At 40.7% G+C, this 24,441-nt stretch overlaps 1 protein-coding gene across 9 annotated transcripts in view; it reads right to left on the bottom strand.

Annotated features, from left to right (window-relative positions):
- Positions 1 to 5,358: 5,358 nt before the first annotated feature.
- nbeaa (neurobeachin a) overlaps positions 5,359 to 24,441 on the bottom strand; it is an 828,675-nt gene continuing 809,592 nt past the window's right edge. For all 9 annotated transcript variants that reach the window (XM_059646713.1, XM_059646714.1, XM_059646715.1 and 6 more), the window contains 4 exons: positions 19,261 to 19,362; positions 18,886 to 19,082; positions 13,672 to 13,823; positions 5,359 to 6,910 (listed from right to left, as the gene is read on the bottom strand). In XM_059646713.1, coding sequence (XP_059502696.1) covers positions 6,820 to 6,910; positions 13,672 to 13,823; positions 18,886 to 19,082; positions 19,261 to 19,362 — 542 coding nt within the window. In that variant the 3' untranslated portion in view covers positions 5,359 to 6,819. The remainder of the gene's footprint in view (positions 6,911 to 13,671; positions 13,824 to 18,885; positions 19,083 to 19,260; positions 19,363 to 24,441) is intronic.

Here is a 24,441-nt window from a genome sequence, read left to right as displayed (position 1 = left end):
ATCTAACCTGCGCATCTTTGGGCTGTGAGAAGAAACTGGAGCATCCGGAGGAAGGCCATGCAGACAGAAGGAGAATGTGCAAACTCTGCACAGTCACCCAAGGGTGGACCTAAACCTAGGGTCCAGTTCTAACCACTGAACCCCCAGGGTAATATCATTTTTTAAAAGTATTGGTCAATAATTATGATCAATTTAGAGATTTGTTTGGCTGTGTCAATGAAGGATTTGATCACCACAAACAAGGTGGCAGGAGTGAAATCATGATGAATCTGGTGCCTGCAGCAGGACCCCAATTCTGCAGAATTCTTTTGACTGGTTTCAACTTTGTACACAGCCAGGGTTTGCAAGTTAACATCAGAGATTAATCAAAAGCGCATTGAATGAGCTGGAGGATCAAATGGAACTGAGGAGCAGTGCAAATCTGAAACACTGTGAAGTGGTATTGTTATAGAGAGGTTGAGAGTGTGCACATAACGATGCCTGGCACTGAATGTAGATCTCAAGATACAGTGAGAGCAGCTGTCTGGAACATCAAGGAGATACCTCTGATCCTGGGTTGATTCAAAATGCAAGGGATGAAATAGAGTTAAAATCCACATGGGATAAGTGTGAGCCAGAGGTAGTTATTGAAGAATGTGATGGGACTGTGGAAACGTGTTTTGGCAAATACCTGGTCAAACACCAGGTGCAACAGCGAAACTAATAATGGTAAACAAGAAAAGAGAGTGGAACGGACATCCTGTTGGAGAGAGGAGCAGAACTTCTTCAAAGTGGCAAGCCTGGAAGAGATGTGGCAGTGAGTTAAACACTCAAAATATGTGAAATTATTAACTTTTAACATTGAATCCTGAGGGCTGCAGGGTCCCCAGGTGGAAAATGAGATGCGGTTCTTCCAGGTTGGGCTGGGTTTTCCTGGAGCATTAAAGCAAGCCTCAGACAGCAATGTTGGCCAGGGAAAATGGTGGTGTGTTAACATGGCAGGCAACCAGAAGCTCAGAGATAATGGGAACTGCAGATGCTGGAGAATCCAAGATAATAAAATGTGAGGCTGGATGAACACAGCAGGCCAAGCAGCATCTCAGGAGCACAAAAGCTGATGTTTCGGGCCGAGACCCTTCATCAGAGAGGGGGAGGGGAGAGGGAACTGGAATAAATAGGGAGAGAGGGGGAGGCGGACCGAAGATGGAGAGAAAAGAAGATAGGTGGAGAGAGTATAGGTGGGGAGGTAGGGAGGGGATAGGTCAGTCCAGGGAAGACGGACAGGTCAAGGAGGTGGGATGAGGTTAGTAGGTAGGAGATGGGGGTGCGGCTTGGGGTGGGAGGAAGGGATGGGTGGGAGGAAGAACAGGTTAGGGAGGCAGAGACAGGTTGGACTGGTTTGGGGATGTAGTGGGTGGAGGGGAAGAGCTGGGCTGCTGTGTGATGCAGTGGGGGGAGGGGACGAACTGGGCTGGTTTTGGGATGCGGTGGGGGAAGGGGAGATTTTGAAGCTCGAGAAGTCCACATTGATACCATTAGGCTGCAGGGTTCCCAAGCGGAATATGAGTTGCTGTTCCTGCAACCTTCGGGTGGCATCATTGTGGCACTGCAGGAGGCCCATGATGGACATGTCATCTAAAGAATGGGAGGGGGAGTGGAAATGGTTTGCGACTGGGAGGTGCAGTTGTTTGTTGCGAACCGAGGCAGAGGTGTTCTGCAAAGCGGTCCCCAAGCCTCCGCTTGGTTTCCCCAATGTAGAGGAAGCCACACCGGGTACAATGGATGCAGTATACCACATTGGCAGATGTGCAGGTGAACCTCTGCTTAATGTGGAATGTCATCTTGGGGCCTGGGATAGGAGTGAGGGAGGAGGTATGGGGGCAAGTGTAGCATTTCCTGCGGTTGCAGGGGAAGGTGCCGGGTGTGGTGGGGTTGGAGGGCAGTGTGGAGCGAACAAAGGTGTCACGGAGAGAGTGGTCTCTCCGGAAAGCAGACAGGGGTGGGGATGGAAAAATGTCTTGGGTGGTGGGGTCGGATTGTAGATGGCGGAAGCGTCGGAGGATGATGCGTTGTATCCGGAGGTTGGTAGGGTGGTGTGTGAGAACGAGGGGGATCCTCTTTGGGCGGTTGTGGCGGGGGCGGGGTGTGAGGGATGTGTTGCGGGAAATGCGGGAGACGCGGTCAAGGGCGTTCTCGACCACCGTGGGGGGAAAGTTCACCTGGGCCATCTCCAGCACATCCCTCACCTTCCTGGATCTCTCAGTCTCCATCTCAGGCAACCAGCTTGTAACTGATGTCCATTTCAAGCCCACCGACTCCCATAGCTACCTAGAATACACCTCCTCCCACCCACCCTCCTGCAAAAATTCCATCCCCTATTCCCAATTCCTCCGCCACCGCCGCGTCTGCTCCCACGATGAAGCATTCCACTCCCGCACATCCCAGATTTCCAAGTTCTTCAAGGACCGCAACTTGCCCCCCACAGTGGTCAAGAACGCTCTTGACCGCGTCTCCCGCATTTCCCGCAACACATCCCTCACACCCCGCCCCCGCCACAATCGCCCAAAGAGGATCCCCCTCGTTCTCACACACCACCCCACCAACCTCCGGATACAACGCATCATCCTCCGACACTTCCGCCATCTACAATCCGACCCCACCACCCAAGACATTTTTCCATCCCCACCCCTGTCTGCTTTCCGGAGAGACCACTCTCTCCGTGACTCCCTTGTTTGCTCCACTCTGCCCTCCAACCCCACCACACCCGGCACCTTCCCCTGCAACCGCAGGAAATGCTACACTTGCCCCCACACCTCCTCCCTCACTCCTATCCCAGGCCCCAAGATGACATTCCACATTAAGCAGAGGTTCACCTGCACATCTGCCAATGTGGTATACTGCATCCACTGTACCCAGTGTGGCGTCCTCTACATTGGGGAAACCAAGCGGAACACCTCCGCTCGGTTCGCAACAAACAACTGCACCTCCCAGTCGCAAACCATTTCCACTCCCCCTTCCATTCTTTAGATGACATATCCATCGTGGGCCTCCTGCAGTGCCACAATGATGCCACCCGAAGGTTGCAGGAACAGCAACTCATATTCCGCTTGGGAACCCTGCAGCCTAATGGTATCAATGTGGACTTCTCGAGCTTCAAAATCTCCCCTTCCCCCACCGCATCCCTAAACCAGCCCAGTTCGTCCCCTCCCCCCACTGCATCACACAGCAGCCCAGCTCTTCCCCTCCACCCACTGCATCCCCAAACCAGTCCAACCTGTCTCTGCCTCCCTAACCTGTTCTTCCTCCCACCCCAAGCCGCACCTCCATTTCCTACCTACTAACCTCATCCCACCTCCTTGACCTGTTCGTCTTCCCTGGACTGACCTATCCCCTCCCTAACTCCCCACCTACACTCTCTCCATCTTCGGTCCGCCTCCCCCTCTCTCCCTATTTATTCCAGAACCCTCACCCCATCCCCCTCTCTGATGAAGGCTCTAGGCCCGAAACATCAGCTTTTGTGCTCCTGAGATGCTGCTTGGCCTGCTGTATTCATCCAGCCTCACATTTTATTAACCAGAAGCTCAGGGTCATTTTTGTGATCTGAATGTGGGTGTTCTGAAAAGCAGTCACCTAGTCTGTGTTTCATCTCTAAAGGGGTCATATTGGTGAGACATATAAATATACTAACCTTTTCTAGCTACAATCAGTTCTGAAGAATGGTGACTGGACCCAAAATGTTAAATCTGCTTTCTCTCCACATTTGCTGCTACACCTGCTGAGTTTTTCCAGCGATTTCTATTTTTGTTTCTTATTACCAGTATCCACCATTCTTTGGGGTTTTTTTGTTCACTGAGGTGATCCTTCTGCTTGGCAGGATCTTGGGTTTTTCAATGAATCTTCTCCAGGTTTTATTTTACTTCTTCTCAGAAGACAAAGATAATTGATACACCAACTATAAAGCATCTTAGTTTCTGGTTAAAGACCAAAGCTTATCGTAACCAGTGAGGGAAAATAAACTAGCTACATCTCAGCTTTAGGTATTTTATTGGAAAGAAGGTCATATCATCTGCCCTTACAGCAGTCTGAATACCTCACTCAGTATCATCCACCTTGAAAAGCTGTTCAGTTATTCAGGAGCCAATTGCATAACTGTTGTAATGCTGATGGCCTTTGGCATTCACAACTGGTCACAACTCCACAAACCAATCAGCAACCAGTTGCCGGGCATATTGCACTTCATTTAACCAGTGCGGGTTGCTGTTTAAAGACACCCTGTTTATACACAGGGTGTATACAAAGCAGCATGAGAAACTTACAATATAGTTGAGCACTTGCTTTTAAGAAGCTTTTTTTTGAACAAAAAAGTCACTCATGGGATATGGCTATTGATAGCTTGGCCAGCATTGATAATCAAGGGCTACCAGGATTGGCTAAAACTGACTGCTTTTTTAGGTTATTTCAATTAGAAGTGGCTCCATTTCTATGGATCTACAGTAATGTACAGGCCAGAGCAGTTAAGGATGGCAGTTTCCTTCTTTAAGACCTTCTGGAAACCCTTTGGGTTTACAGCAATTTCTGATTTTTTTTTTCACTGAATTCAAATTCCATTATCTGTCATGGCGGCATCTAAATCTCCATCATCAGAACATTACCTAAGGTATCTGGACTATTGTTTAGTGACAATACCTTTAGGTCATCGTTTCCCCAGTGACAGCAATTCCTTCAATAATCTTGGGTTTTAAAACATTCTTTTATCCATTTCAATCCAGAATCAGGAATTGTAACGCAATTCTAAATCAGGATGATATATTCCTTGGATGGGAACTTATTTGGTGATGTTCCAATAAATCTCCCACCTTAGCTGTCTAGGCAATGCAGATCATGAGTTTAGAAGGGGCTATCTAAAGTGCCCTGGTGAATGTTGCAGTGTATCTTATATATGGTACATGCTGCTGCCACTGTGCATCAACTGTGAAGGCAGTGAGTCTTTAAAGTGGTGAAATGGGTGCTAATGAAGTGGGCTGCTTTATGCTGGACAGGGTGGAGCTTCCAAAGTATTGTTAGAGCTGCACTCATCCAGGCAAATGTTTAGAAACTTCAAGAGAGGAAGGTTTTCCATTCCATTAAATGCTCTGCTGAGTTTCACAATGATACCAGAACTACATTTTGAGGGTTGCTGCAATTCAAACTTAATTAAAAAAACTGATCACCTAGAACTCCATTTGAATTTGGAATTTTGTACTTCATTGCCAAGGAAAAGAAATGACAAGCAATTACAGAAAAGCATTTTCAATTAAATCAAAACACATTCTCATTTCTCTAGATTGACAAGATTAACATAAGCTCCACAGGATACTATATTGACAAAAGACTGAACAATTTATTTCTTTGCATATTTTATTTTTTTTCAATTTTAGTTTTGAATTGACACACATCTGGCATATTTTACATCTTTGCCATAAAACAGCGTTACAATAGCTCAAGGATTTTGTATATCCAAAATATTTCACTATGATTTCCAGATGAAATGAAGTTGTTTTCCAGATGCTAATTCCCCCCTCCCAATTCTACACTAAAAACTCATAATATTGCTCACATTAGGTGATGTACAACTTAATTACGCAGTCAGACTTTCTTCATGGTTTTAATTGTTTAAATACAAACAACAAGTAAAGAACTCAGTGCTAAAATTTACTATTACAGTGTAGATGGCAAATCAATAATCACAGCAATAAATAATGTTTCTGGTGCAAAATGCCAATACAAAGAATCCAATAATTATTTAATGAAATAAACAACTGCGAGTGAGTGTAATTTCCAAGAAAACTACATTCCTGTTTACATGCCTCTTAGCCCTACCAACACAGTATGTACATCTATGACTTTTGACAATACAGTCACCAAATATACAAAGAGGAAAACATGAAGTGATTTTTTTTAACCCCGTGTATGGGTTTAATTTGAATAGTATGCCAGAAATATTATTAAATGACTTTTGCTACAGTAAAAAAAATGCAATGTACTCCTAATCTTGTGCCTACTAGGAAAGCTGAAAATGCAGTTTCTAAGCTGGAGAAGCTGAGATCTCGTAATATTCACCTCATTAATACAACTTTTACAGTGTATAGAAACCAAACTGTGTTTGTAAAATAACAACATAAAATTGAATGGGGCTCTCATTGCCACACTAAAATTAGATAATCAAGTCAACTTTGTCCTCAATGCTATAAATGATAGTTATTTTCTACTGAGTTTCACCTGTATATTTTTGGAAAAATTATCTTAATGAACACTAGATATATAGACTGCATGATGGAACTTCAAAACTGGTTAAGAAACAGATATTTCAGGATTTTCAGTTTCTATCAAAGGTAATGAATTAAAGTAGAATTTATGAAAAGCATTATTTCATAGATTGGGTACAGACTGCAAATGAAGAAGAATGCATTTTTTAAAATGCTTGTCTCTTAGCTTGCAGTATTAAGAATAATAACTGGATACATTCTTCACAATTTTTTCTGACACATTATCAATAGAATTATTTGGAAGTATTAATTAATTAACATTCTGATTCATTTAGTTTACATTACTGAATTAAACTAATATGGCATTCATTTGTTGTGGCTGGTTCTCAGTGATAGAAAGAAAGAAAATGACCATTGTGATTGCTTTTACACATAAAGAATACAATGTACAACTATTGCTAGATGTAATGGAATGTATAACAGACATCAATGCAGAGGGCATCATGTTCCACCACTTATGCCTGGATGTTCACTGCAGCACTTGTGCTCTCAGCTAGAACTGGCAATCACACTTCCGCCTTCCCCTAAAATTGGCTTAGTACCTGTTCTGATGTTCATAATGCCACCGGTTGAAATCTATGTTAAAAGCTACAATACTGCCCGAAGCCATGCCTGTTATCAGTGTCCTGTAACAGATATAAAATAATATTATAGTTAATATATGATCTCAGAACATTACTTTGCACAATGTAGCCAAGTATAACCTGGTTACTTCAACACAATTTCCTAGACAAGTTATGTTTTTGAATCAAATATGCATCATGATCAGTAAATTAATCTTAAATGCATGACTCTTACGGTGGTGTTCCTCCAAGAACAATGTGTTGAGCCATCTTGGAATTGTGTAACAAAATCAATCTGTAAACCACAGAAATGTACAATTCTGATAACTCAGTAGATTTCATGTTGCTCTTGCGTCTCCACTGTTTGGTTATGAACAACTAATTCACCACAACTACCTCAATAGTAGCTCCTCTGATGGTAAGCCATAGCTCTTTAAGAACTGTTATTTCATCCAACTTCATACTGCCGACACTGTCATACAGCAAGCTATATCAGTGTTAATATTATGTTCAAATTGCAGGTAGGATCACATCATTGAAAAATTCATTATGCTATGTCCCCTACATTACTATAATTGATATTACTTCATTTTGGATTCAGAAAAGGTCCAGACTTCAAGCAAAAACATTAATGAACACAGTTGTGTTGCCTATCCCAATCACAAAAAAATCTCTTGGCACATCAAAAAGGAAACTGGATGGTTGCCAATGTCTAGAAAAACTGCACTTAAGCTTAAATCACTGTTTTCAGGAGAGGAAGAATAAGGACTATTGGGAGAAGGGGCAGAGGGAGAAAACCCAGAAGTTCAACCCCACACAGTTTCACATCATATGCCAAATCTGGTGTGGTAGTAATCAAAACCATTTTACATGCATAACATCTGGTACTGCAATAATCATCCATAACTGTAATCTTCATATGAATTGGACAAATCAAAGTGCTAAAGCAAAATTTAAGGGTAGTTTCACAGAGTGCATTGGTGATGCTTTTTTTTTAAAAGAGTACGCTGTAGAACTATGAAAAAGGAAGAGAAAATACTGGAGAAACTCCATAAGTCTTGCAGCACCTGTAGTGAGAGGAAAAATGTTAACATTCTGAGTTCTAGGTGACTTCTCAAAACTCATGTGTGTTTATTAAAAAGCAAAGATTTAAACAGAGACTGACCACAGAATCATGCAGTACAGACTGATTGGATATCCTCATACATGTACCACAAAAATATAATTTGCAGATTTTGCAGGGACAGCAAGTAAGTAGGAAGGCAAATGAAATTTTAGCCTTTATTGTAAAGATGTTGAAGTACAAAAACAGCATGTCTTGTTACAATTTTGTAGGGTGTTGGTGAAAACTGCACACAGTTTCAGCTTCCTTATTTAAGGAGAGATAAATCTGGTTGATCTTTGAGATGATTCTGTCTTGATGAAGGTTGTGTAGGATGTAACCAATGGTGTTTAGAAGCAAGAGATATAACCTTATTTGAAAAGCACAAATCCAAATTTACAAATTAATAGGGTAGATACTGAGAGTATGTTTCCTTGTGTGGAAGAATGTGGAATCAGTGGGCAAAGTTTCTGAACAAGGAGAGTCCCAATTAAAATGGAGATGAAGAGAAATTTCTTCATTTGGAGGGTCTTTGGAATTCTCCAATCCAGAAAGCTACAGAAAATCAATCATTCAACATGCTCAACTGTGGTGATGGACAGATTTTTGAATTACATGTTTATCAAGGAATATGGGAAATTCAGGAATGTAAAGTTCTGGCCAAGATCAGATCAGTCATCATCCAGTAAATGGCAAAGAAAGCCCAAGGAATCATATGGCCTGGTCCTACACATTTCTTAAGATATTATTTTCATTCTCCTTCATTCCAATTCCTATCCAAAGGTTGAGGAATTTAAAGCTTTCTTTCCAAAACATGATAAAATGGAAAAGAATCCAGTGCTAAAATATAATTGATACTTAGTAATATAATTATTGAAACTCAAGCAACTTATTGTAGATACACAAATTATGAGCAAGAAAAGGTCATGTGCACCGCAAACCTGCTCTGTCATTCAATAAGACTAAAATTGGTCATCTGGTGTCTTGAATTCCTATGTACTCTTGATAGTCTTTGACTCCCCCAACAAAAATCTACCTACTTTGGCATTGCAAACATTCAGCAGCCCCACCTCTACTTCCTCCTGAGACAGAGTTCCAAAGTTGTATAATACTTACAGGAAAAAAAAACACATACCTCCCAGAAATCCAACAACAGGATTTGAATGGGCTCCCCTTTATCCAAAGAGAATGTTACTCCTTTCAAACAACTCCAACAAATTGGTTAAGCATGATTTCCATTCCTTAAAACCATATTCACTCTTCCTGATTACCTTCAGTGTTTCTGAGTAACCTCCATCATGATCAATTCTATTACTCTCCCCACAACTGGCATCAAGCTAACTGGCCTATAGTTTCCTATCTTCCATCTGTTTCCAGTCTTGAATAAATGGGTTTTATTTGTTAATTTCCAGTCTGATGGAAACCTTTTCTGAATCTGGCAAATTTTGGAAAATTAACAGCAATGCACATTGCATGCTCAATTATACCATATTATCCTTGTTTAAGCCCCAAATCAACTGAGAACTATGTACCCTTTTGTAACATAGCTTTAGTTATCCTGTTGACTTGAAAAAGGTAACCTTTGCTATTGCAAGTTCACTGTAATTGTTAAGGTAATAAGTCCTCAGTAAACCACAAATAATTTGATTTTCTAGCAACATAAGAGGGAGTTCCTTGTTACATTATTTGGAATGCATAATTTCCACGTAGCAGCATACAATTCCAAATAGTTTTGACCCATTAGGGTCTATTTAGTAACTTAGGAAGATCATACAGCTAGCACAATAAATATTCTAAACTTAAAAAAAGCATGCTAAAATTGAAATTTGAATACTTATTTGTCATGGTTTCCTCCATTACTATCTAGAATCCCTTAATAGTTTCTCATATAAAGAAGTAATTTGAAAATATGACAACTTTCACAGCTCCTCCACAAATATAATTCACACTAAAGTATTCACACTCATTCTTGCTTTATGCTTATTATATGTAATATTATGTTGTATTTACATTTATTTTAATTTTCAAATCAAATTTCACGAACAATATTAATGAATTATTGCCATCTTACACAAAGGCAAAGAGACACCTAAAGTATGGCCATGCTGATCAAACGATCTTTCCTCACTTCACTTTATGTTGTCTTTTTTGGGCAGTGATCTTGGGGTTTTTTTTGTTGGAAAATGCAGAAGTTACATTCCGAAGAGGATACAGCACTGAAGGAGTTCTTAGAGAAGGCCAAATACTTCTCTGCTTTTAGGGAAGATGTTTGTAAGACAATGTATTATTCTCCTTCTTTCTATTTAGCTTTGAACAGGGTCACCATTGAAACAAAGCACAAAGGGAGCCTGCAGGGGAAGTTAAGCTTTCCACCAATATATCAGGTTGGCTTGGCACCCAAGAAACATCAGCTCTGACATCTTTATGCCTCTACAACTATTATAGACCTTTAACGGATAGATAATATTGAAGCCTAATAATGATTTTCTACCAGATGTCAAACTGTGGAAGTTCACCTGATGGCAATGATGCACAAGAGAGGAATCCATAATTTTTGATACAGATTTTAAAGGATTGAGTTTCTGTATAGCTTAACAAAATCAATCTCTTTGAAGTGCACTTTGGTGGGATAAATAGGAAGATATCATAAATATCAGTCAGATCACAAATGCTATTAACAAAATTAGCAGGAATGAAACAGAACCAGAGATAGAGTGTGCTTTTGAATATGTATTAATTGATTAATTAAAGACAATCAGCGTAGATTTATGAAGATAAAGTTATGACTAGCTAATCACTGGAGGTTATCACTGACCAGAAAATGAACTGGACCAACTATTTAAGTATTGTGCCTACAACAGTAGGAAAGAGGTTGGGAATTCTGCAAGGAGAAACTTACCTCCTGTCTTTCAGAAACTCAATTACTATCAATCAGGTGAAAGTGAGGTAGCACTTTTTACTTGTCTGGATGAGTGCAGCTCAAACAGCACTCAACAATGTTGCAATCATCCAAGAAAAGGATTGTGTGACTGGCAAACAACAGCACTCAAATTCATCCTGAAATCCCCAGAAAGCTTGGGAAATTGAATCATGGAGGTAACCAATCTGAGAGAAGTCATCACTTAAAGCAAAATGGACAACATAACAAAAAAAAAATCAAAGGAAGATTTGTGAATGAGCTGCACAGGCAGATGTAGGTGTGAGGTTGGAAAGAGTTTTCCAGGAACATCTTTTACCAGGATCTAGGTGGTAGCCTGATGGCGGCGGAGGGGAGGAGTGGGTATTGGTGGAGATGGGAAGGCCAGTGGTTGAATTACTGGTGAAGAATTTAGCTGGAGATGCCAAGATGGGGGTCTTTTTGGTGTAGGTGCTTAGACCAGGGGTCTAGCGGTTGCAGGGGGTTGGGAGAAAGGGAGAGGTTTACAAGGGGAGGAAAAAGCTGAAAGTTTGGGTATGCAGCAAGTGGCAAAGGAACAGAGGCTGCAAGCGGCAGGGAGAGAGAGACTACAAGCTTGTGAAGAGTGGAATGATAGGGCAACTATATGTTAGGTGGAGGGGTAGTAGGAGGCTAAAAAGGACAGAAAAAAGTTGTGAAGCTGTCTGCAAAGGAATAGGCAGCTAAGAAAACTTGAAATCAGTGATGGTATTCTTGCCAATGAATGGGGAATCTCTAGTTTAAGACTACATCCATGCATGAGCTATTCTATGGGAAATGATGTGTTGGATGCTATTGTAATGAAAACTGTCTCAATTATTAAATGTAAATCTGAGATTAAGATCTGAGATGCAGTAAAAGAGCTGGTAATTGCTTGTTAAAATTTTTCAATTTCATACTTATGTCCTAGAAACACATTAGCTGTCATTTCAACATGATGCAGAAGATGTAGTTAGAATGATAGTTTTTTTTTGCATGGCAGCATGGATCAGTTATTTTGCAACAATTCCTTTTGTGCTAATTTATGCTTGCTGTTTGTACCAATTTACATAATATGGTGTCTAAGAAATTACTGTTTTCCCACTGTGTTGTAGCTTTAATTTCAATGCAGGATTGATAATTATTTGAATATATTAATGAATTCTTCTAATTATGCTTCCAAGCAAATGCAAATACTGCATATAACATCATAAATTCAAGAAGCAGTGTTACTACATGACTGCATCACCTAAGAAATGAGCTAATGAGAATAGAAAAGAAGGTTCCGAAAATCAAAAAGTTACCCTCAATAAAATCTCAAGAAAAGCCCTAAAAATAAATTAAGCCCTCCATCCTCTGATCATTTTATTTCACCTCACGAGTACACATTAGCAGCCATGTGTACTACATACAACTTGCCAAAGTTTTGTTCACAGCACAGTCTCAATCTGCCACTTTGAAGGATAAGGACAGCAGAGGTACAGGAGCACCACCATCTGTAAGTTCCTTCTCAAATTACACGAAGTCCTGGCAGACCTATATCACATGGGCTTCAGCAATTCAAAAAGTTAGTTCATCACTTTCTTCTCAAGTGCAGTTATGGATGGCCAATAAATGCTGGCTTGCCAACGATGCTCACATCTCAAGAATACGTTCAGAAAATCTCCGATTTTTTTATGCAGGTCACTAGCTTGATGGACTAGGGAGTATTCCATAGATGTCGTCTCTATGGGCTTTCAAAAGATTGAGTAGAAGACATTATTAATATAGGTACAAGCATCCAGAACTGGAGCTATGTTTATGATATAGGCTAATTATGGATTAAGAGGTGATGAAGGAATACATAAAAACACAAACAATGAACTTGTTCTGATTGATGAGATATAATAGTGATGTTCCCCAATAAGCTATCTGGGGTCTCATCATTTTATCGGATATATTAACATGTTGGATGAAGCAATAGAGAGTTTTGAGTTTTCAGATGATATTAAGTTTGATGGCCTAATAAGTCGTGCGCAGAGCAGAAGTTTCAAAGGGATAGAGAGAGGTTGTTTCAGAAAGACTGGAAAACTTACCTGGAATATGCATTAAAATCTTTAAGGATATAGGTAGAAATAGTGAATGGTCACAGGTTAATGAAGGGAAAATTTGGTGAGCGCTCGACTGGGTGTTTATACATGGCAAAGAAGTAGTGTTGTTGGAGCTTTTGGACAGTGAGTAGAAATGCAATTCTAAACAGAAAGGTATTTTCCTGAAGTCTGCCAAATCAGCATATAACCTTTGCTATTTAACACATTTAGACTACAATACTCAAACCTCTAACATGTTTATTTTTATAAAATACCTAATTTCATTTAAAAAGAATTTACAGACACTCTTTCAAGAATGTGCCACAGTATAAACTCAAATTCTAACCACTTGCTGTGTCATTATCTTTCTCTTAATTTCCTTTTGAACTCTGTAGAATCTTAATTCTGTTCGCTGTTATCACTTGCTAACTTACTAACCAGTGGGATGCCATGATGCCATTTCATAGTCTTTTATATTCTCTAGTTGTCATCCTTAACATTCTTCAATAAAAGAAAATTCAAACTATTGAAATTACATTACATTACTGTAAGCCTTCCTCTTTGGTAACGTGCCAGTTAATCTATGCTGCACTTTAACATTATTGTTACATCTTGGCTCTTCTGGGGGTATCAAAACCCGACACAATATTCAAACATCACTTTGGAATTATTTTATTTGAAATAGTAACAATATATTACTGAAACTTATGTTACATCCCAATTTAATACTTTCTGTTACCTTTGATCATGTGACAGGTCCATAGCTCTGATGCCAGCATCACAACCAGGATAAATATACAGTTGCTTGAAGTCACAGGCTTGCCACACTTCAACTACACCATTATCGCCACCTGTTACCAGGTTTTGTCCATCGCTGCTGAGAAGTAATGCCTTGAGGGAAGATCATATTTATAAACACAGATATACCACTATTCAGTAATTTAGAAGATTTTAATATTACAATTGCAATGTGATCCCAAAAATTGTGCACTGTTTTGGCCAGGTTTCAAATATATAATATCTGTCACCTGGGTGTATATATATTTTTTATTAGTTCATGGAATATGGGCATCGATGTCTGGATCAGCATTTATTGTCCATCCGTTGTTGACCTTGAACTGAGTGGCCATTTCAGAGGGCAGTTAAGAGTTAAGCACATTTCCATGGGTCTGAAGTCATCGTAGGCCAGACCAGCTCAGGACAGACAATGTCCTTCTCTAAATTCCCATTAGCAATCCAGGTAGACTTTTCTAACAATTAACAATGGTTATATGGTCACAATCAGAATAACTTTTAATTTCAATCTTTTTACCTGAATTTAAAATTCATTAGACATTGTTGGACTTGAACATCCGTCATCTATGAGGAATTCTGGATTACTAGTATAGTGATACTGCTACTGCACTATGAACTCCTTGCATCATTAGAAAGTTAAAAATTGGTGTTGTTGGTGTGCAGATGTGTCTGGGGTGGGGGAGACGATAATTGGGAGGAACTGTGATACGGAACTTAAGTGGAAGTCTGGCTCCACTACATGGAAAACTGAAGAAAACTGTATTTCATATTTACAGTTAGTGGCTTTAAGCAGCTCCTTTTAATGACCAGTTAGACTACTTCACAATCAGATGGAGAAAACAGGGCTTTGCTTATTTTCTGAATGGCACCCAAATATATCGCAAGGCAAAACAGAATCACTGAATGCTAAATCCAGAATTTCTAGATTTGGCAGTGAGTGATTAAAAAGAAGAAGTTGGCCCAAGTGGACTGGACAAAAGTATTAAAGTACAGAATAGTTGAAGAACAATGGGAAATGCTTAAGGGGATGCTAAATGCCCTCTCAATTAAAGTATATTCCTGAGAGAAAGAGGAATTGTGAAAGTGTCGAAAATCATCCATGGCCTAACAGGAAGTCAAGGATAACATAATGGTAAAAACTAGGGCATATCACACTGCAAAAGTTGGTGGCACTCTGGAGGGGAACTTTAAATGTCAGCAAAGGGTTACAAAAAACAAAATCAAGAGCTAAGATGAACTAAGAAAGGAAATTAGTAGAAAACATAAGCACCAATACCGAAAGCTTTTATATGTGCACAAAAAAGGGAGAGAATAGTGAAATTAAATGTAGGTCCTTTATAGGATGAAAATGGCAAAATAATAACGGGAAACTCAGAAATGACACAGGCAGTAAATCAACATTTTGTCTGTTTTCACAGTGGAAGATAATTTCTTCCTAAAAACTGCAGTTACTACAGGGGAACTTGGTAAAATTGCTATAACTAGGGAGAAAGAATTAAGTAAACTACTGCAGTTAAAGGCAGATAAGTCCTTGGGGCCTGATGGCCTATACCCTAGAGTATGAAAAGAAGTGGTAGCAGAGATAGTGGACGCATTAGTTATGATAACTTCCCTGGATTCTGGAAAGGTACAACTGGATTAGAAACACATTAATGTGACACCCCTACTCACAAATAGGAGATGGGCAAAAAGTGGGAAACTATAGACCAGTTATAGTTTGACCTCTGTAGTGGGGAAATTGTTGGAGTCAATCATAAAGGAGAGAATAACAGAATACTCGGAAAAACAGGGCTCAATTCACCGGTATTAGCACAGTTTCATGAAGGGCAAGTCATACTTGACAAACTTGCTGCAGTTCTTTGAGGATATAACCAGCAAGGTAGATAATGGGGATTTGGTGGAGGTGGTATAACTAGATTCCCAGAAGGCATTTGACAAGGTGCAGGAGGTTCAATCCTAGGGAGTTAAGGATAGAATATTGACTTGGATTGGTTTGATCAACAGAAAGGAAAGGTTTGGGATAAATGGGCCCTTCTCTGGATGGCAAACTGTAATTAGTGGGGTTCCACACTGTTCAGTTATTGAACCTTAACTAATCACAATCTGTATCAATGATCTTCAAGCAGGGACAGAGTGTAGCATAGCAAAATCCGTGAATAATACTGAAATAGCTAGGAAAGCAGGCTGTGATGAGGTGGTGAAGAGTTTAAAAATGGATATTGATAGGCTAGGAGAATCAGCCAAAGTCTGGCTGATGGAGTAAAATGTAGATAAATGTGAGGTTATCCATTTTGGCTGGAAAATAAATTATTTTAATGGGAAGCAAATTCAAACAGTGTCAGTGCAGAGGTATCTGGGTGCACTTGTTCATTTAAAGTGGCAGGTGCAGCATATAATAAGAAAGGCAAATGGAATCTTGGCATTCATTGCAAGAAGACTGGATTATAAAAGTATAGAATTGTTATCACAATTATAAAAGGCACTGGGGTCAGACCACACCTGGAGTACTGTATCCAGTTTTGGTCTCCGTACTTGAGGTAGGATGTAGTGGCTATAGAGGCTGTTCAGTGGAAGTTCACCAGATTAATTCCAGGGATGAAAGGGTTGTCATATGAAGAGCGGTTGAATAGGTTGGACTTGTAGTTGTGGGTGTTGAGAAGAATGAGGGGGTGGGGATCTGATAGAGGTATATAAAATGCTAAAGGAGATTGATAAGGTGGACATTCAATGTATATTCCCCATGGATACAGAGTAATTGGATAGATGGTAGGCTCAAAACTCAGCTGAGGCAAAACTCCTTCTCTCAGAGGGTTACGAATCTGTGGAACTCACTGCCCCCGAGTGCAGTGGAGCCAGAATCAATCAACAAATTCAAGACAGAAATTGATGTTTCAGATGAAAAGCAGGATACATGGGTATAGAAGCAGGCAGGAAAGTGGGGTTGAAACCAGGTTAAGGTCAGCCATGATAACAAAGTGTGGAGCTGGATGAACACAGCCAAGCAGCATCTTAGGAGGACAAAAGCTGACGTTTTGGGCCTAGACTCTTCATCAGAGAGGGGGATGGGGAGAGGGTTCTGAAATAAATAGGGAGACAGGGGGAGGCGGACCAAAGATGTACAGAGGAGAAGATAGGTGGAGAGTAGAGTATAGGTGGGCATGTAGGGAGGGGATCGGTCAGGCTGGGGAGGACAGACAGGTCAAGGGGGCGGGATGAGGTTAGTAGGTAGGAAATTGAGGCGTGGCTAGGAGGTGGGAGGAGGGGATAGGTGAGAGGAAGAACAGGTTAACGAGGCAGGGATGAGCTGGGCTGGTTTTGGGATGCGGTGGGGGAAGGGGAGATTTTGAAGCTGGTGAAGTCCACATTGATACCATTAGGCTGCAGGGTTCCCAAGCGGAATATGAGTTGTTGTTCCTGCAACCTTTGGGTGGCATCATTGTGGCACTGCAGGAGGCCCAGGATGGACATGTCGTCTAAGGAATGGGAGGAGGAGTTAAAATGGTTCGCGACTGGGAGATGCAGTTGTTTATTGCGAACCGAGTGGCGGTGTTCTACAAAGCAGTCCCCAAGCCTCTGCTTGGTTTCCCCAATGTACAGGAAGCCACAACGGGTACAGTGGATGCAGTATACCACACTGGCAGATGTGCAGGTGAACATCTCCTTGCTATGGAAAGTCATCTTGGGGCCTGGGATGGGGGTGAGGTAGGAGGTGTGGGGGCAAGTGTAGCACTTCCTGCGGTTGCAGGGGAAGGTGCCGGGTGTGGTGGGGTTGGAGGGGAGTGTGGAGCGGACAAGGGATTCCCGGATATAGTGGTCTCTCCAGAAGGGTGGGGTTGGAAAAATGTCATGGGTGGTGGGTCGGAAAGTAGATGGCGGAAGTGTCGGAGGATGATGCCTTGTATCCGGAGGTTGGTGGGGTGGTATGAGAGAACTTGGGGGATTCTCTTTGGGCAGTTATTGCGGGAGTGGGGTGTGAGGGATGTGTTGTGGGAAATGCGGGAGACATGGTCGAGGGCGTTCTCGACCACTGCGGGGGGGGTGTTGCGGTCCTTGAAGAACGCGGACATCTGGGATGTGCGGGAGTGGAATGCCTCATCCTGGGAGCAGATGTGGCGGAGGTGAAGGAATTGGGAATAGGGGATGGAATTTTTGCAGGAGGGTGGGTGGGAGGATGCGTATTCTAGGGAGCTGTGGGAGTCGGTGGGCTTAAATGGACATCAGTTTCTAGCTGGTTGTCTGAGATGGAGACAGAGGGGTCCAGGAAGGTGAGGGATGTGTTGGAGATGGCCCAGGTGAACTTGAGGTTGGGGTGGAAGGTGTTGGTGAAGTGAATGAACTGTTCGAGCTCCTCTTGGGAGCAGGAGGCGGCGCCGATACAGTCAATGTAACGGAGGAAGAGGTGGGATTTGGTAGGTGCGGAAGAGGGACTGTTCCATGTAACCTACAAAGAGGCAGGCATAGCTTGGGCCCATGCGGGTACCCATGGCCACCCCTTTAGTCTGTAGGAAGTGGGAGGAATTGAAACAGAAGTTGTTGAGGGTGAAGACGAGTTCGGCTAGGCTGACGAGGGTGTCGGTGGAGGGGGTCATGTTAAATGGCAGAGCGGGCTTGAACAGCTGAATTGCTGATGCCTGCTCTAATTTATATGTACCTATGTTCCTAAAAATATTATCAATGATTCATTGCCTATTTATCAAGGAACACTGAGGTATTTCATATTGTAAAAATAAATCATTTGCTTTTATAATATTTCCTTGATGATTAGAAATCATTTATTAAGTTCGGCTTAGATGAATTTTCTCCTGTGTTCATTGAAGTTGGAAATTTAATTGCTGGGGAATAAAGCCTTGTATCAGAAGTGGCTAATGTTGGTGATGCCGAATCCATCAAGCTCACGTATAGCACCATGTGGACTTCACCTTAGAAATTGTCAGCTGAAGAGTTTTCAGCAGTAACTGAAGCTTCAAAAGTTCCAAGACTGAGAATTAAAGAACACATTTGCTCACTTGAATAAACACCTGCAAAAGAAAATTACTGTTCCAAGCTGATAGGTAGAAAGCTGGGAAAAGTATGAAGAATCCAAACAGCCATAACCTTAAAGTCTACTATGCTAAAAAGAAATGGTATATCATGTTTTTGCACATTGTGTGCCACTTACTCTAGTTGAATCATTGGTCTCCATCTGCCCTAATAATTTGCCATTGATGCTAAAATTACAGAATCTTCCTCGCTCATAGTAGATGATGCAATGACCTTCACTGGATACAGAGATTAGACGTGGGTAGACACAGTTTTCTGGCCCCTCCAGGGCTCTAAGGAGATCTCCAGTAATTGTATGCACCAAACATGGCCCTTCTATGTAAAAAAAACATGAATATATTCAGAAAAACCTCTAACATCTGCCAGAAAGGAATGAAATTGTTCATTCTCACAGATGAGTGGCACTTTGTGATTAAACAAGGCTTAAGGGAAAACACAGGATCATTAAAATAACAAAAGTATCAATACTTCCTGCTGAGGCATGCCTGCTCACCTTTTGCACCACTGATGACAAGTCCCAGTTCAGCGCACACAGATACAGAAACTACTTCATGGTCATGCCCAGTCAAGACAGCTCTAGGAGCAGGATAATCACCTAAAAATAAAAATCAGAGACCGTGTAACTTAGTAAAAAAAGCCAAATATGTAGCTAGGATATTGTTTAGATGAACATATTATGCATGTTGTATGCTCTAAATTAAAGCAACGTTGCCAACACCAATTAGTTTTACGTTCTGTTAAAAAACATGATGCTCTTCAAATTTCAGCAATTACTAATCTTTATTTCTTTCACATAATTGCCCAAAAACAGGGGAGGAAATACATATGAATTCTTTTTATTGTATCACCATAGGTGCACAGATTCATTTCACTTCTTAGTTTGCTTTTCTTTCTCCCCTGACCGGACTGATGAAAGAAAATCATAAGCTGAGGTGAGATGTCTGCCCTTGATAGGCATTTGTCCTTAATAGAAAAAGAAACTAGAGTAAAACAAATAGGGCAGATCAGGGAAAAAATTCCAGTAGCTACAGCCTCGCCTGACATAAAGGATGATGATTGTGGTCACTGAAGGTCAATCATCTAATTCGCAGTCATCAAAGTACTGATTTGATTTCTGAAAAGTATACAATCTAATCTTACTAGCTGAAAGGGTGAACTGGAATTGTGTAGCAGCAGGTAAAGCACTACAATAAGGCATCCCCACTTGTCCAATCCTTGCCCACATGGGCAGGAAATCATGCAATATAAAAATATACCCAAGGAGTGGGCGGTGGTGAAAATATAAATAAACTAACCAAATGAATTGTAAACTATTATGAAATCTTCAGCTCATAAGCAAGAGTTTTGCTTTTGTTTAAAAGGGTGGTTTTCAATTCCACAAAAGAAAGGGGCATCTTGGGAACATGGTCCAGAAAAGGTAACAGTAAGTTACCTGTAATAGATGTCCAGAACCAGAAGAATCTTTTTAAAATAAATTGATTATTCAGTCACAAGCAAGTCATTTCTAACACATGTGATGAGAGGTTAAAGGTTGTATCATGAATGCAGACAAAGAAGGAAAACTACTTATTGACAATAAAACTTGAATCTCTCTACAATTTGTGTAATATAATTGAATTCTCAGCCCACTGTTTTCCTCTGCAGCCAATGTAGCAGAAACTGTCATGCTAGATTTGTACCCCTGATGCTTAGCATAGAACTGACCACCGCAATGCAAACTGTCATCTTACAGGATGGAAGACTGTCACCACATTTGAGTTATAGGCATCATTACACCAACCAGGTGTTACTTCTTGCATACTATATTGGATGGATTAATGTGAAACATACCGAAGTCTGCAGGAAGGGATTTTTGAAAATGACATTGAGATAGAGAAATTCTCTTCTAAAAATGGTAAATAACATCTTGAAATATTGTATTGAAAAAATTATTTAATGGAAAGTGCATATTAATGTTTGCTCATGTACGACACAGACCCCAATCACTTTTGATTTAAAACACGCTGATACTGGACTAGCTGTCCCAATATACATTTTTATTTTTGGAAAAGAAGACCCCTAGACAGACATCTGCAATGCCTGAAGGAACAGCCAGTAGTAGTGTAGAGAAATAGGCAACAGGAGAGTGTAGAGTGGCAGTAGTGTGTAGAGAAACAAGCAACAGGAGAGCCCTTAAACAGGCGGTCTGCAGCATCTGGAGGAGCAAGCAAGAGGAGGACCACAAGACAGACATCCAGCAGCACCCAGAGAAGCATTTGATTGGAGGACCCAAGGTAAGCAATCAGCAGCACCTAGAGAAGAAGGTGAATGGAAGACCCTGAGGTAGGCAATCAGCAGCTCTCAGCAGAGTAAATGAGTGAGCATTCTGAGCCAGAGAGAGGATGGCTTTCCTCTTGAATTTTGTTTATGAAGGATCTCCAGGTCCCAATCTGGAAAGCAGGCTGTCAGTTTTTCTTTCTGTAACATTTCAGTTTCCCAAGAGGACAGTGTGCAAAACAGTTCCTGACTTGCAGTATGTGAAGCTGGTTTCAGCTGGGCTTTAAATATGGCACTCACGGTTTGAACATACAGAGATCCTGTCAGTGGTGACAGTTTCACCTTTCCTGCTGCATGTTTTCATGAGAAGAATGCCAAAGAAGCTGGTTGCATTGCTAATGTCTTGAGGAGCAAAAGATAATGCAAGAAAACCTGCTGTGAGCCATAACAGAACACCTGCCATGAAACTCTCCAAAAATATCACGTTGCCTCAAGGTGAGAAATCCAGCCCATGGAATCAGTTTGGGTAGCAACAAGCTGCATAAAAGGAAAGGTATCACTTGCAGGGAGCAGTTTTTAAAAAATTCTCCTTTGAAATGTGTGTTGCTGGATAGGCCAGTATTTATTGTTCGTCTCTATTTGCCACAGGGCAGTTAAAAGTCAACCACATGGCTGCAGATCTAGAGTCACATTGGGTCAGACCATGTAAGGATGGCAGATTTCCTTCCCCAAATAGATTTGCGAACCAATGGGTTTTTACAACTACCAACAATGTTTACAAGACCACCATTTGGCCAGGTTTTTATTCCAGATTTTTACCAAATTTAAATTCAATTGTATAACGACTGTATAGTTTAAAAAAAATTCACATTTTACATTGAGTCCAAATTTCATCATCTCACACAGATTCAAATCCATAACATTAGCCTGGGGTCTGGATTACTGGTCCAGTGACATTCACATTGCACCAACACCTCCCCTTGAAGGCGTCCTAACAATAGCTATGTGTGGAGAGTGTATAACAGGAACAGAGAAAAGTGCCAGGCAAACACGCTGCCACAATAATAATGAATGATCTTATTCTACATGTAAGTTGGATGAGACAGATTGGTAAAGGTAGCCTAGAAATGAGTTCAAAGGTTGTATTTGAGTCAATTTCTTCAAGCAGCACATTCTAGAACCAACCAGGGAGCAATGAATCAATAACCTAGTGGTAAAGCAGTCTCAAATAAAAAAAACTCTTGGTGGCAATGATCATAATGTGACAGTACTTTACATTCACTTGACAGGGAACAAAATGTAGACAGACATTTCAAACCTAAATAAAGGCAGAGCTAGCTAAAATGGAAAATTAGATTAAAAAGGTAGAACAGTAACATTGTATTGGCAAACTTTTAAGAAGCTATTTAATAATGCTTAGCAAAGATTTATTCCAATGAAGAAGAAAGATTTTCGAAGAAGGATGCACCTTCTCAACCTCTACTGCTAAATCCCAGTGGGCTCAGATATATCCTAGCCTTTAAGTGGCTCAATAATAAATCTAATTACCCAGCAGACTAGTTCCCCACATCAGTCCATTCCTGCTGCTGACTAAATAAGTATCAGGTTTTTCACTGGCAGAAATTTGCCATGCAGCCAAAACTACAATTTTGCATGCCCACTCAGTATTTTCCCCACTCTGGCAGGTTCTATAAAATCTCAGCCTAGGAAACTACATGGCACTATATCAGTGAAGACTGCCTTGGCCAATTAGTAAGATCAGAACTGGAAAACGCAGATATTTAAGTATACAGGATATTGGTTTGGCCACTTTTGGAATACTGCGTGCAGTTCTCCTCTCCCTCCTATAGGAAGGATGTTGTGAAACTTGAAAGGGTTCAGGAAAAATGTATAAGGATATTGCCAGGGTTGGAGGGTTTGAGCTATAGGGAGAGGCTGAATAGACAGGGGCAATTTTCCTTGGAGAGTCAGAGGGTGATGAGTGACCTTATAGAAGTTTATAAAATCATGAGGGGCATGGGTAGAATGAATAGGCAAGATCTTTTCCCTGAGGTGAGGAGAGTCCAAAACAAGAGAGCATAGGCTTAAGATGAGGGGGGAAAGTTTAAGAGGGACCTAAGGGGCAACATTTTCATGCAGAGGGTGGTGCATGTATGGAATGAACTGCCAGAGGAAGTAGTGGAGTCTGGTACAATTATAACATTTAAAAGGCATGTGGATGTGTATATGAATAGAAAGGGTTTAGAGGGATATGGTCCAAACACTAGCAAATGAGACTACATTTATTTAGGATAACTGGTCAGCATGGACAAGTTGGACCTAAAGGTCTGTTTCCATGCTGTACAGCTTTATAACTCTATAAATGGGGCCAACATGATCTTGAAGTGTCAATCATTGATTCATTTTCATTTTGTTATGGAGTTGAGAGTATCAGGGAAGTTTAACGGAACAATCTTGAAACAACAGTCCTTTAATACAATTCATAAATAATTCAACTGAAGATTAAACTAAAAGCTACTGTTCTCTTTCAAGGTTTATTGTTAACATAAAATACTTGTGGAGAAACTGTACAATTTCAACATAGATATTCAGAGTTCATTATTTCTTAAAAATACTAAACATTGACTGTTTAAATGCTGCCAAACTGAAGCTAGGTTCCCTTATGACTTTACATATAGATCATAACTTTAGTAATCACTTGTATCTTAGTAAGTAAAGTTGCCATAGTCTGAGAGGACCACAGGGCTGCACTCTCATTATGGATTTAACCATCACACATCAGGCAAGGGGCAAGGTTGAGAAAGGGGAACCTTCACCGTGTTTTCAGCTGGCATGAGAATTGAGCCTGTGCTGTTGGCATTACTTTGCTTCCCAACTAGGAAACTAAGGTAACTGACCCCTAATTAAGATTTTAATAGTTTAAAGAAAATAAATATTTTTGACACAATTTAATAATGAAAGAGATTTTAGAAAGAGTAGTCCTTAAATAAACTTCTGGAAATACTATCTAGATGTTAAATAACTGTGACTAAAAGAATAAAAGGGTGGTGTCACAGCAAACTGCACTGTGTGAAGTATGCCTTAGACTGACAATTGGAAGTGTCCACACAAGGTGAGGGTTGAACCATAAGGGGGAGGTATCGAGTTGAGGTTTAATGCTTGCAAGGAAAGAAGGTGGTGAAAATAAATCAGACAGCAAGTGATCTTTGGCAGATACATTATGACAAGCTATTTGGCAAATGCATTATAATGGCCTGCCTGATCCCTTTGATTAAAACATGAAAGAGCATAAACTAGAAACAAAACCAACTGGAAAAAGAAAACAAAATTCGAAAAAAATAGGTACACTTTATATGTACCAATAAAATGCAATGATTAATGTGTTCCAAACACAAATGACCAGTTTTATACATCATAT

The sequence above is a fragment of the Stegostoma tigrinum genome, chromosome 6, assembly GCF_030684315.1.
Source record: "Stegostoma tigrinum isolate sSteTig4 chromosome 6, sSteTig4.hap1, whole genome shotgun sequence".
NCBI lineage: Eukaryota > Metazoa > Chordata > Chondrichthyes > Orectolobiformes > Stegostomatidae > Stegostoma > Stegostoma tigrinum.
This window is presented reverse-complemented; position numbering and strand designations above follow the sequence as displayed.